At 45.3% G+C, this 14396-nt stretch overlaps 1 protein-coding gene across 2 annotated transcripts in view; it reads right to left on the bottom strand.

The window, feature by feature from the left end:
- Positions 1 to 3124, bottom strand: part of LOC108750340 (nucleolar protein 4-like) — an 81427-nt gene extending 78303 nt beyond the window's left edge. Inside the window, exon 1 of one of the 2 annotated variants that reach the window (XM_018489730.1) lies at positions 1727 to 3124. In XM_018489730.1, coding sequence (XP_018345232.1) covers positions 1727 to 1771 — 45 coding nt within the window. In that variant the 5' untranslated portion in view covers positions 1772 to 3124. The remainder of the gene's footprint in view (positions 1 to 1726) is intronic. The other variant, XM_018489729.1, reaches the window with a different exon arrangement.
- Positions 3125 to 14396: the final 11272 nt, after the last annotated feature.

Raw genomic sequence — 14396 nt, 5'->3', positions numbered from 1 at the left:
TTTTTTTTTTTTTTGGTAAGGTGAAGATCGAACGATGCGTCCAGCTGTTAATTAACGACAACGACGCGAACGGAAAAGCACGTGTCCGAAATAGAGTACGCCTCTGCGCACGAATATACCGTCCGGGGGGGATTATCTTTCACGTAGATACGTTGGTCTAATCTGGCGCGGTTGTTGCGAGCGACGAGAGAAAAAAAGAGGAAAAAAGTCCCGAGATAAGTGCGATCCGGCCGAGTTCGTCATTGACGAGCAAATTGCGCGATTCGCGCCGGACGTGTGTGTCATCGAGGTTCACGGATGATCGTTCGTCGATACTTGCGACGGACGATTCCGAAGAAGTGGAAATTATTTACTTACGATACACCAGCGCGAACTTAAAGAGACGCTCGCTGACCTCTCCACGCGTATGTCAACGTGTGACGGCATTATCGGCATGTACGTAACCACATTTCAGAAGTAACAGAAGCGAATAATATCAACACACATTTTACATTTGTAAAACTGGAAGAATCCCTCCTCCATTATTAGCGTTCTAATCGTTTTCACGCTCGCGCTATCCTTATTTGTTTCTATTAATTAATACAGCCGCCTGAATACGGCACCGCCTGACTTTAATTAATAAATAACGGATTCTTGGAAAAGGTCTCCGAACTCGATGATATTTTCAGCAGTTATTAAATTAATTATAGAACGAAAACAAACACGGCAGATCGATATCCGTAACATCATCGTGTATTTAGGACGTTAAGAATTACGTTGACGATTGAGGTGCGTCGAGGACGTGTTACAAATGATTTTGTAAAAAAATATTACAGACGATCTTGGTAAAACGACTTGGTAAAAGAAAAGTCATTTGCGAAATTATATTTTCCTTCGGAGTTACCAGCTCGTACCCATTTGTATCGTTCTGCAAATATAATTAGGCCAGCGAGCTGGTATGAAAGTCAAGGCGAGGCAAGCCAAGTACTTAGTCGCGATGCGCATTGCGAGTAATTTGGCGCGCGTAATGCGCGAAGCACGAACGGCACGAGAACAATTTTTCGAACTCGGCGCACTTCGCCGCACCTCATCGTGTCGTCGGCGCCGCCGCCGCCGCCGCCGCCGCCGCCGCCGCCCCCCCCCGCGCGGGATTTACACAACTCTTTCAATTAAAACTTTTTCGCAGTTTATCTTTCCGCGCACCGAAAAAAAATTAGGTTCCGCGCGCGCAGTAACGAGTTACGTAACGGAGCGCGGCCGGCGCCGTGCTTTTCGAGCTTCGGCCGGGAAAAAAATTCATCGTCACGTTCAACGAGCGTTCCAAAGCGGGAAGAGGACCGAAGGTTAACGCGTCCGTAAAAGAAATTAGTGTGCCGTCAAGGTTAAAGCCTTAATTTTTGCCTGCTAAAGCCTATCCTCCTAATGTATTGCCTCTTGACCCTTTGCGAGGGACTTGAATGTCTGACCTGCCGACTCTCGTTATCCGCGTTTCGTATTTACTATCAAACCTTCGTTTCCCATTTTCCGAGAAAAGTATGGTTCTTTTTTGGTTGTTGTTTTTTTTTTTTTTTCCCAAACGAAATTTGTCAAACTCTCGGCAAACTGCCTCGTTCCTGTAGCTGCTGATGACGAAACGCGACGTCGGGAACAAGCACCGATATATCACGTGGCGAACACAAACGTGTGTAATATGCAATACACATGTTGTGCATGTGTGGAGGAAAAAACGTGTATACGGCGTACTCACCTTGTGGTGCTGCATGATGGCAGTGGCCTTTCGCTTGGCGGACATATTCAGTTCTCCGGGGTGCCCTCTCTACCCCCCTTCGCGGAGCGGGAAATATCTGCCTCGCCGGTCTCTATCCGACTGTCCGCCTCTCTGTCCTCCTGTCTCTCTGTCCTTCGCTCTTCCGTCTGTTTTTCCCTCCTACTGGCGAGCCATAAGCGTCCACCCGAAGGCACAGCGACGATCACGAGGGAATACAAAGGCGGTAAAGAGGCGCGGGGGTTGACAACGACGATAAACGAGCGCACACGGCGACGAGTGCTCTCTCTTTCTCTCTCTCTCTCTCTCTCTCTCTCTCTCTCTCTCTCTCTCTCGTTCCCCTCTTTATTTCCTCTTCTGTCTCCTTTCTTCGCTTCCGCTTGACGGCTTCCTCTGGCACGCGGAGCGAGCGCGTAGGGAATGAGGTGTTCTTTCCGGAGCGACCGGCACGTCGCGAGTAAACTTTCTCGGAGAGCGAGTGTTTCGTGTTTCTTCTTCTGTCCCTCTCTCTCTCTCTCTCTCTCTCTCTGTCCTCCTCCTTTATGTTCGCACGCGCGCGCGCCCGCGCACTCCGCGTCCCACCTTGCGCTCGTGAACTTTAAGCTGTCACCCCGCGCACCCCCCGCGCGACGTAGCGACGGTACACAGCGGCGCGACGAAAGTTCCGCGGCAAAACCGCCCGCGCAGTTGGTTGTTGCAGTAGCAGGTGTCGGCGCCGCGCGAGATTAAAACGGTCGCCGCGCGCAACCGGAATCACGAGAAAGAATACTCGTGTGCGTTTTCAAACGCGCGAAGAAAGAAAAATGTTCTACTTTCCCTTCCCCGAGCTCTGCTTCCCGAAAAAAACTTTTCTTTTCACGCTACCTCACGCGCGTGCTCTTCTCAGCTGTCTCCTCTCCTCTCACTGTCTCTCTTTCTCGCTTCCTCTTTTCTATTCACGTCACGACGCGCACAAAGCGAATCCCACACAGCAAAGTACATCAAACCGGTGAAACGGTTTCGCGATCAGCTGGTTCGTCCGATCGCTGGAACATTCCGTTTCCAATCTCTCCGATCGACACGACGAATCGTCTTTCGTACACTAATTTTTCCGTCGATTACAAGACGCGGAACGGATAGTTGACGTGTGTGCTCAAGAGTTAATACGTTGCTGGTCCATCGATCGAGAAAAAGAAACGATTTCGAAGGCTTGCGCTCACTGTGTGACAGAGCCACTGCAATCTTTACCGAAGAATCGTTAGGTACCGCAGGAAAAACTACCTGCTCGCACGATCCGTTGCCTGCCTGCACGCTCGTTTCCTGTGTGCCGTTCACAGCGAGAAATGAGTGAAGAGCTCCCGCTGCTCTCGCTGCTCTGCTCACAGAACGTCCTCGCGTCACGAGCGCTCACGGCAAACTAGCAACTGGCGACGCGACGACGACGACCTCCTCCCCTCCTCTCACCGCAGCACCGCCGCCTCCACACGCTCCCCTCTCTCCGGTGTCCTCACCCCCCAGCTCCACGGTAGAGAGCTCCTCATACCGCTACCAACGCTTCACCCATACCCCACTCTCTCACTCGCCGTCAACTCGGCCCCTCTCTCTCTCTCTCTCTCCCTCTCTCCCTTCCCTACCATCCGTCGGTTCTCTCGCTCTCCCGCGCAACCCCTCATCACAGTCCTTCGACGACCCGCACCGCTCTCTCACTCCCCAGCGGCCCTCTTCGAGCGCGTCAACCCCCCTCGGCCCTCCTCGTCCCCTTCTCCCTTCCTCGCCGTGACCATCTCTCTCTCTCCCTTCCTCTCTCCCTCCCTCTCTCTCTCTCACTCTATCTCTATCTCTCTTCCGTTCCCTCTCGTTTCTGCTTCTCTTGTCCCGGCGCCCTCGTCGACTCCCCCTCGACCCTCGACCCTCCCCACTCGGTTTGGTGCGGTGGCGGCGGCGGCGGCGGCGGTAAGGTAGGGTCTGTCACCGTCAGAACATCGAGGGGGCCGCTGGACGAGTAACTCCGGGGGGGAAAGCGGGAGAGGGGGGGGTGGTGAGAGAGGATTCAAAGGGGCGTAAGGGGCCGCTGTCGGGCATCCGTTGGCGCGGGGAAGGGAGAGGGTGAGGGAACGGGCGGCAGGGACCTTTCCGGACGGTGAGGGCAGGGCGGCGGGAGGGTAGTAGTACAGCGTAGAACGAGGGGCCAAGGGGCGCCACAGCGCTCATCGGCCGAAGGGGCTTCCACGGGTGTGTTAGGCTTGTGCTTAGAAGGGTATGTGCTTTGCCCACCGCTTTGCCTCCTTCAGCGTACCATACATGTGCGGCACTGCTGTACGTGGACGTATCTACAGTCTCTTTCTCTCTCCCTTTCTCTCCCCCCCCTCTCTCTCTCTCTCTCTTTCTCTCTTTGGTCGGTCTTCGTCTATTTGAGTGTGTTGCTCTATCTGTACCTATACCACTCTCTGTATATCTCTCTTTCTCTCACACACGCACATTTATACACGCATTCCCTCTCTCTCTCTCTCTCTCTCTCTCTCTGTCTGTCTTTCTGTCGTTTGTTGTCTCCTCCTCACGCTGGACTCCGTTCTTTGCAGCATGCTGTCACACCAGTATGCCACTACCGGCGATACGTAACGTTGCCGACTTTGCCGCGATACCTGAAAGACGTAAGTCACAACGGCACCTCTTCGTCGAGAATGGCCCCTTTTCGCCTGTCCGCTTGTTTGCCTACCTGCGTACAACTTACCCTGGACCCTTATTCTTGAAAAGGGAACCTATACCAGGAAAAACCAGGAAAATTCTACAGTACACGTGACGTATACTGTAATATTTCTCTGGAACTGTCTACTTTCGTATACATTTCTTTTGAAGAATAAGAGGCCCTGAGCCTCAAAAGAGCATACTTTGGTATTGGGTTTGCTTTCTCGAATGCGAATGCATTTTTAAGTGCGATTTCTCTCCGTTTAACCTTGCGTATTGTTTGCTCGTTGTTTGCATCATTATCTTGCCACCTGGGTTAATCGTCGAGTGTCGACGATCTACATGTAAATAACAGTAACCTACTATTGTCTGAAACGTATATCCCCTTACACGTAATAATCTAAGTAATCCCAAGTAGTCGAAATCATCGATTGTCTCTTATCATTCAATTGTAAGTTACAAGAAATTAATCTGCACCCATTTGTACATGGACTTTAAACAATCATTAATATTTCATTGATATTTTCGCAATCGAAAACGATTGGCGGATGTTTATATAGTGGAATGTCGCACGAGATTGATCTTTAGACATATATTTTTCCTCGCTTTTACTTGTATTTTTATCTCCCCGCTTAAGCCTTCCATGTTATTAACCGATCGTCGCGCTGCCAGCCCGGATTAATATTTTACAGCTGGGTAAAACGCATCAAGTCCAATAATTATAATATCGAGGCGAACAGCGATTGTCGGACACGCCGTCGTCTTTACATAATTGCCGTTTTAAACTGGCGATTTAATCCGTTTCACATGATGAACGCATCATTAAAATCTGGTTCACAAAAGTGACGAACGTCGAAGGGAATATCGGAGGTGCGGTGTTAGGTATAATAAAGAAGCAATGATAATTTCCTTGAATTGAATGAAACGTTTTTCATTTCTACGTATATCAAAATGTAAATCCATTTTGGTGGTTAAATTTAATTCCGGAGGTAAACAACGTTTCATATTAACGTACGCATTTAGTAAATAAACTAAATTTGAACGAAATTTAATAAATTTCTTCAATTAAATTGTTTCATTCTATTGTTTTAGTTAGTTAAATTAATAATCTATTGAGTAGAACAGGAGCAACGTGGTGACCTGATAAAGATGAAAATATAAAAGAACTGAAATGGAGGCTGCAATTTAATGTTATTAATTTAACAGGATAGTTGACTTTCTTAAATCATCAAATTATCGTACGTTTCGTGAATGAACGGGACGACCTATACCGTCCTTACGATGGTACGTGAAAGGGTTCGTGCAAACTTATACTTTGGTAATTCTCCGACGAGAGATCGCAATTTTCCTTTGCCGTAAATCTGAAAACGACCGCAGTCAGCCAATCGTATGCGGTAGTCTCATCGGGTCAAGTACGAGCAAAGATATAGAAAGACTCCAGAGAGACGTAAAATCAGTGCTACGTTGATTAACCTTGATACCCGAAACGATCGAAATATTTTCTAAAAGTAATTTTTTGTCTGAGGTTAAAATACACATTAATCGCGTAGTTTATCTCACCAAAAGTTCACACGAAGTACAAAGAAATTAAGCGAGCGTAATTATTCGAAAACAGGAAAAAGAGTCATTTTGTTGATATATGTATCTAAAAATTTAGCTAGATCCTTTTATCAAAATAATTATGTGGAAAACACGAGCATAATGATTAACTTGATCAACTTGATCAACATTCTACATATAATTATTTTGATAGTCTGATAAAACAATTTTCTGATGTATATGTACACCTAGCTAAATCTTCAGATACTTTAGCAAAATCATTTTTCTATTCGTGAAGCATCAACTGTAATAATAATAGAATATTTCACAAATTTTCTAGGTTGGACCGCGTCGTCTAATGGAAGTTATAAGTTAATTACAATATAAAAAAAAAAAAAAAGAAGAAAAGTGCTGCAAAAGCTGTCTGAAGCTTTGAAAAATATGACAATTGCGATCGCCACGTAATTTCAACGAAGCCGCATCGCTGGAATTATCCATGCGGTGGGCGTACGTTGGACAAACGTCCGACGGAACAGACTAACAGAGGCTGCGATGTAGGAGTGACCTCGTAAAAGGCTCTGTAGTCTTAGGGGAAGTGGCCAAGTTATCGGGCCGGCGTCGTAAAATACTTTTTCTCTCGACTTTATGACGGTTATACCCCGTGCACAGACGTCCTCGGGGCTCCACCTGTCCGCTCAACTTCCTTCAAAAAGGCGATCTTTTTATTGGCCGGCCCGGTACTTTATTTACGACGTCTTCTGCGCGAATCGTTTTTTTTCCCCCCCTCCCCTCTTCTCCCTTTCCTCTCCCCTCTTTCTATCTGCTGGAAAGCGAAGAAAAAACTCGAGTCGCGATAAAGCGCGAACTCGTTGGGATTAATAACGTTTTCAACAATGCCGTGCGGAATGCGCACGGTAAATAAATGAATGGATGGAATATATGAATGCATGCGCAGACACGCCCACACTCTCGCTCTGTGTAGCCGACAAAGGAAGTCAATTGAAAAGTCGAAAGCGTAGGAAGAAAAAGCACGAGCTCTCTTCCCTTCTCAGAATAGACCCTAAAGGGATTATTTCTAATTCCTTCACGTCAATGGGACGAACGTTTGTCTCTTCTTCCCACCCCCCCCCCTCTTCCCTCCTGTCTCATGGCAGTACGCGATAACGATCTAAGCAACAGTTTGCTTCGACGGGGGGGGGGGGGAGGGGTAGGAAAGTTCGCGACGCGAGGAGCGTGAAAAGGCTTAAAAACTTCCCTCGCGAAAGTTCGATCTTTCCGATTCAATCTGACGCGAGATGATCCGTATCCTGCCTGCGGGAGATATTTGTAATTGCCTCGTTATCATCCTCATTATCGTTCTTGTAAACGTATTCGTCGTCAATATCGTTAGTCTTCTATAGGGTATCGCTCCTGCGTGAGTCGAGAAGTGTCTACTAACTTAATTCATTACGGTAACTTTTCGCAACGCAATAAGTTGGATCTGTCTTCTTCTCTCGTAGGTGTCACGGTAACGTATTATCGGTTTGATTAGCAGCTTAACATTAGCGACGCTAACGTTTCCTTTTGTTATTACCTTGAATTTTGTAATTTTCTAAATGATATATTTCTTTAAGATCGTTGCGATCGCAATGAATTCAGATTGTGTGCGGCGAGTGACTATTAGCCGAGTCGAACGAAGGAGAAAAATGTATTCCTTTGTGCACCTGCGTGCACGCATAAACATGCGCGCACACACACACACACACACACACACACACACACACACAGAGAGAGAGAGAGAGAGAGAGAGAGAGAGAGAGAGAGAGAGAGAGAGAGAGAGAACGTCATCTCAGCGAGTGAACAAAGTCCACTTTGGCATTAGACACCCTTGGTTTCTGAAGCCTCAGGCAGTAATCCCCCTACCCTTTGCCTCGTGGCACCCCTATAGATCTCTCTAGCCGAGCCACCCTCTCACTCCCTCGTGGCAAGACCCTTTCTACCTCTCCCCCGACTGTCCCCCGCCCGTTTCTCGGCCTCCCGCATCGCCTTCGCTACCTTCACCCTAACCCTCCGTCTCTCTCTCTCTCTCTCTCTCTCTCTCTCTCTCTCTCTCTCTCTCTCCCTCTCTGTCTCTCTCTTTCTCTCTTACTGTTACAGTCCGTTCCCGCCTTCGTCTGTTTCTCGTTCCCTAGAGCAGCCCCTGCTTGCCTGCCGGTTTTTCTCTTCTCCTCCCCGATCCTCGTTCCTTACCGTCGGCAGTCGCCCTCGCCCGTTGGTACTCTACCGACCCGGCCGCTTCGTTCCCCCCTATCTTCCCCCACATCCGTACCCGCACACCCTTACAAAAAACCCAAGTCCAGTGTGGACGCAACGGGGGGTTTCTCCCTTCGTTTCCTTTTACCCTCTTCCCATCATTCCTCCTTTACCTCTCTCTTAACCTTTTCCCGTCCCTTCCCCTTCACCCCTACTGTGCCGATTTCCTTCGTCCGTGCCCGTTCTCTTCTGTCTCTCTCTCTCTCTCTCTCTCTCTCTCTCTTGCGCTGTGCTATACCTTAGTTTCGTTCGTCTCGAGTCTGTCGCCTTGTCTCACTTTATCGTGTACCTGAAAATCGCCTCTCACGCCATCCGAGCACTAGTGATTCTCAACCGTCGCTCGAACACAGATGACTCCCCGTTGACTATAAGTTTTTCGTAGAACTAGAAAAATCATCCTTTGTGTTGCCGAAAATTTCCATGAATTTTCTTCCATTTCTTTTCGCATGAATCAGCAGCAATAGCGAATTTTAAATGTTAAATGTTATCTGGCGTATATATTGGTATGACTTTGTTGTGCAATAATAAACGATTTATTAGGACCGTATAATGTAAAATACACAATAAGTAAAAAAGAATATATCCATACCGGTCGAAGCTGCACTTTAAGTGTTTTTTAAATAATTTCGTATGAATTGATGTACGACGTGTTTGTGTAATCTCTCGAATTACACACCGAATTGATTTCTCAGACCTAGAAACGCAACCGAACTACTACTATAATATTACAAATTAAATCGATTATAACAATGTAATAATTTGATGCTCTAATTGGCAGCATTTGAAATAAATAAATTTATCGCAAGAATCTATAAATAGATTTATCATGAAAAATATACTAATTAGCTTTGCGTCACGTATTATTGCATACTTTATCCTTTGCTTTAGTCTCATATATTTATTACTCGAACATTACAGCAACGATTTAAGCATTTCTGTCTTTGAACACTGTGCAATAACAGTAAATTTGCCTGTGAGCGCACTTACTATTAAAAAATAATATGAAATCAATATAATAATTTATTTACACACACTCATCGGTATTAAAAATCTCACGCGGATTATTCGCGATTATTCTTGCGCGGCGCGCATTGCTCAGAATAATTCGTCAATCCCCAAGATGCAGTACCACGATAAACGACGGCGTATAATGCGTAATGCCGACACTGTGAATCCGAAACTACATACATCGCGTAGTCCGGTAGTCCCGCTGCCTCACTTTGCATCGATCCCTCTGTACAGTCCGCGCTTCGTAGCTTGTCGATAATATTCGTAACGGGATATACCGGTACATATAACGCCGACTAAACATATTACGCGCTGAGGTGTACCGTTAAGACGTGCGCAGGATATAATCAGATAATCCCATTACGGTCGCCACAGCCTGTGAAAAGTGAGCGCGCGAAAGGAACTGATTTTACAGCAACGAAGGGAGGAGGAGGGGGGGGGGGAAAGAAATGTTAAAAACTATCGCGAAACCTACATCGATCGTTTTCAAGTTCGATGGATTTAGCTCACGCGCGATTTAACTATTCATCACTTCCTTATCGAACAGTGTCGCGTTGCGAAACTATAGGATCCAAATTGTTTAATACGTATTCCGTTACTGGTAACTCGTTACTGGTGACTCACGCTGAACTTTCCCATTCAGGCTATTTGACATCTTGGTTATAAAAAGAAAGAGTGATTATAAAATAATCTTTTACATTATTTCTAGACGCGTAATTATAAATTATAATATACGACGCATTGACACCGTTAGGCTTTCTTCTTTAGAAGAATAACTTTGGTACCATTGTAAGGTACATATTATTTGACAAGTATATAACAAACGTCAACCAAAATATTGGTGGATTGACAAAAATATCGTAGCGTGGTGATCAAGTCGCTTAAAATTGCACAGAACGGAACGTGTTAATTGCAATTAGCTTCATTTTCGATGATACGGATGATAGTTCTTCCGACTTTATATAAAAACAAAAAAAAAAACAGATGTCAATGGTAGTTTAGCGTAGAAAAATTCACTGTTCCAACGCGTTTCGTAAACATATGAAAATAAAGTGTGAGATTTCTCCTGATTGATCGGTATACAACGTGGATTTATTCGTAACGTCAGAAATTGAATTAAACGAACGACCAGTTCGTACTCCCCTATCCAGAAGAGGATGCATAGCCTGTAGATCGCGCACGGCGGAGATCAAGCTGCTCGAATTACGCGGGAGGAAAAATATCGGCAACAAGATATTCCTCTTGCCCGCGGTCGGCGCGCATGATAGGGGAGAATGAAGAATCGCCGTTCCGGCGTTATCAAGTATTTTCGCGGCCGCGCGCGTTCGTATTTCGTCTTACGCACGCGCCCCCGATCGCTTAATGGTGTTCCTCTGTGGAAACACTTTCTTTCGATCACGTTCCCAACGCCCAGTGACCGGTCACCGAACAATCGCACGGCGGTCTAATCGATAATATCGCACATCAACTCCTCCGATGTGACATTTGTGAAGTATCCCATCCAGAACCGCACGGGACTGTCGAACTTTCGTAAGCCAGCCGCTGTTCTCTGCCCAACTACGACACGGAATATCCATACCACGTATAACCGAAGTTTCTAGAACGCTGATTCGAGAAACAAGCTATCAGGCTTTAAGAAAATACTGTTTCACGTGTTTCCTCTTCGATCGTGTACTTTGGCCACGAGTTCTGCAAATTAGACAGCTTTCTTTCCCTCTGTAGTTATCGAATGATGACTACTGTAAAATTTGTTTCACTTCATTTATTATTTCACTAAGATTTATATATGTATATATATATAAAATTTTTTATTTGCACCGCAAGTATTATGTAAAAAATTATTCTATGTACAACCGAAACGTTATCCAGCTGCAAACAGTATTTAATAATGAACTGGGAGATATGTAATTCAAGTGTTTAAATGATAGAATTGCGTTGGAAGCATTTAAATGAGTTGAATTTATGTGAAATAGGAAGAAAAAAAGAGGAGGCGAGATATGTACATACGTGCCACGTAATCGCGATTTATATCAAGCAGTCCGATCGAAGTTGCAAATAACAGAGTGCCTTTTGTCCTTCTGCTGGGGTTAATTTTTTCCATTCTCTCGTTACTTTCGGCTCGCTGCGGTAAACTACGGAAGAAATGCACCTCTTCTTTCATCCCTGTAACAATTTGCCGGCACGAGAATGCAGAATGCTTGTGCGTGACCGTGTACGCGGGTTCGGATGGGGGGAACCATCATCGCGGCGAAGCTTTCCAGGTGCAAAATGCTTTCCAAGAGAAGAGAAGACGTCGGTTACCTCGCATTCCCCGGACCCTTACGTACCATGTGTGTGTGCGTGCGCGCGCGCGCGCGCGTGTGTGTGTACATCGACCGTGGGCGCGGTAGCACGGAGAGGGAGAGGGAGAGGGGGGGGGGGAAAGTGGGTGCACGGACGTGTGTACCATACCGGCGCGGCGCAAGAGAGCCGAGAGAAAGAAACTTCAGCTCTTTCTCCTCCGGCATCACACATGGTGGCCACGTTGCCGCCTCTCCTCGAGTTCTCGTGGCGCGCTTGCATGTGTACGAGAGACGCGAGAGACCCTCGCCTCCTCCCCCTCCTCCTCCTCCTCCTCTTCTCCACCACTAATGCATTCCCCGGCGTTAATACGGTGAAGAGGGCTCGGCACCGCGCGCGGCCCACTCTCCGCAGCGTGTGTAAAGACGTAACTCACAGGGCCCGTACTTTGCCGCTTTCTTCCTCGTTGCCATCGTCTTCACGGTCATACGGCCGAGACTGCGGCCGCAAGCTCCCTTTTAATATTACCAGCGAAGAACGCAGCCGCGACGCGGCTATTCTCGAGATACGATCTTCGATGCGATATTACGTTGATTCGGAGCTCACACGTTTCTCAATCAGCGGTTGTTGTACAACTGAAAAAAAAAAGGAAGTCTCTTTTTATGTTAACTAAAGAACGGTGCACCGAGGTACACAATACATATATATATATATATATATATATATATATATATATATATATATGGCAGCGTTATTTTAGGAAGGGAGAAAATATTCAATATTTTTGAAATGTTAAAAGACACGACTGTGCATTTCCACTTTTTTTTTTTTTCGAATTTAAACTTTATGAATTCGGACGAGCGGTATACGAGTATACGCGAATGCATTCGATAAAACCCCTTTTTGACTGTACTGAAATATACATAGGTATAGGTAGCGCAAGGAGAAACGCGGGAGGAAAGGATGATTTTCAAAACACCGTTTATACATACGTACACGTATGTACATGGCGAAGCGTATTCGCGCAACGATTCGTTCCACCGTTCGCATTAATATGCGAAAGCGTGCACGGCGCAAAATGACGGCTAATAATGCATGGCACGGTTATGCGAGAGTTAATTAATGACTGGCAAATACAAAAGATTTGCAAATACAAAGGATAAATACCGTATTTTCCCTTGCGATCGCGACTTAATTCCCTCCATTCTTTTTTTTTTCCCCCCCAGACTTCCAGTATACCAATGTTTAAAGTAAATGTTTACAAAAGTTGCATGCAAATTGTCATTTACGAATTACGGGGAGGATGAGGAGGAGGAGAGGGGGGAGGGGGGGATTAATTTCGTGAGGTTACCATTGCGTATTCGAAATGATATTTAACGCGAATGCTTTCTTAAAAGAATTTCGAAGAAAAATCGCGCGTCGCGCGAATCTTAGAAGCGTCTAGAAACGGATCTGAGCCGCCCCGCGTGGGGCTCTCGTCTAATTAATATCCGGCGTAGGATTGGCCGAGATGGATAGCTAACGAGCGGATGAGATGCGCATGTCACAAAGTCATCCGGTAAACGGCGAAACTCATCGTGAAAGCATCCCAAGAGGAGGTGCGAACTTTCGTCGCAGTTCGCGAACGAGTACCCGATCTAACAGGGGATTTGACGTAAGGAGCAATTTGATGCATCGTCGGATTCATTACTCGTTCGGAGAGATGCAGTTTTGTCGCGTCCGCCCGATGTATCGCGCGACCATCTTGTCGTTTCTCCACTTATGAGGAACGTGTCTTACGTGTCCCGAAAATTTAGGATTGGCTGTGTAAAATACGGTGAGAGAGAGCACCCGATATCACACACGTATAGAGAAGAATTCAGGAGAGCTGTCGCAAAGTATGGGCGTATCCCCTATGTAAGATTGGGAGAGAAGATTGGAAGTTTATCTCCACTTATAAAACTTTTCATTTTCATTTCTTTTACTTGTCATTATAAATAAAAAAATAAGGTAAATAATTCCGGTATTCGGACATTTACATTTTAAAACAACTTTATTTTGTTATTAACTCTTACCTTATATTATTATTAATCTCGAATGCTTTTTTTTTCATGATCTTTAAATACAATTAAATTATGATATTGGAAACAGAAAAAACATTCGAGGTTAATAATATAATGAATTTTGTGTGTAAGTCTTTTCGGACATATCTGGTCACTGCAACGTTTACTTTATAACTTTGATTCTGTGAGTAAATTTTTTGATGTTACATAAAATTTTGTTTTCCTCCCCGTTACGACCGTGTCAATAATTTTCAAAACTCCCGTTAGTTAGAACTTCGACGAGAGTATTCGATATATGAGGAAGATTTTCGTTTTTTGAACTAAAAAAACGCTGAGATATTAAGCATTCCATTTGACCGAATGAAGGTCGACACCCTCCGCTAAAACATGAGACATTAGAGATATTCTAAGAGCCCAAATATCCAAAAAAGTAATTTATCAATATAAAAGATTGTGTGATAAAAGAATTAATAAATGAAAAAAATTCTAGATACTCCCATCAAGGAATTTTACTTGAGAAATGAGACAGATGACAATTTAATTTAACCGTTCGACGCTAAGACTGTGTTCCAAAGTTGACTGTCAGTATTGAAAATCTATAGTGCACGTAACGTTAACTATAGCTTTTCAGTGGCGGTAAATATGGAACACAGCCTAAATCATCGATCACTTGGACGTCATAATTATGAAATAATTATAAACAATAATCTTATTATTAAACAGTTACACAAAAGATTTGAAAGGATAAAACACACGTAACTCGACCATTTTCAAAATTGCGATTAAGAGTCCAGTTTATTATGAAGGCGGGAGAAGACGGAGGGAGG

This window comes from Trachymyrmex septentrionalis, unplaced genomic scaffold, assembly GCF_001594115.1.
Source record: "Trachymyrmex septentrionalis isolate Tsep2-gDNA-1 unplaced genomic scaffold, Tsep1.0 scaffold36, whole genome shotgun sequence".
NCBI classification, from domain to species: domain Eukaryota; kingdom Metazoa; phylum Arthropoda; class Insecta; order Hymenoptera; family Formicidae; genus Trachymyrmex; species Trachymyrmex septentrionalis.
Note: the sequence above shows the minus strand (reverse complement) of the source record. Positions and strands in the feature narration are given on the sequence as shown.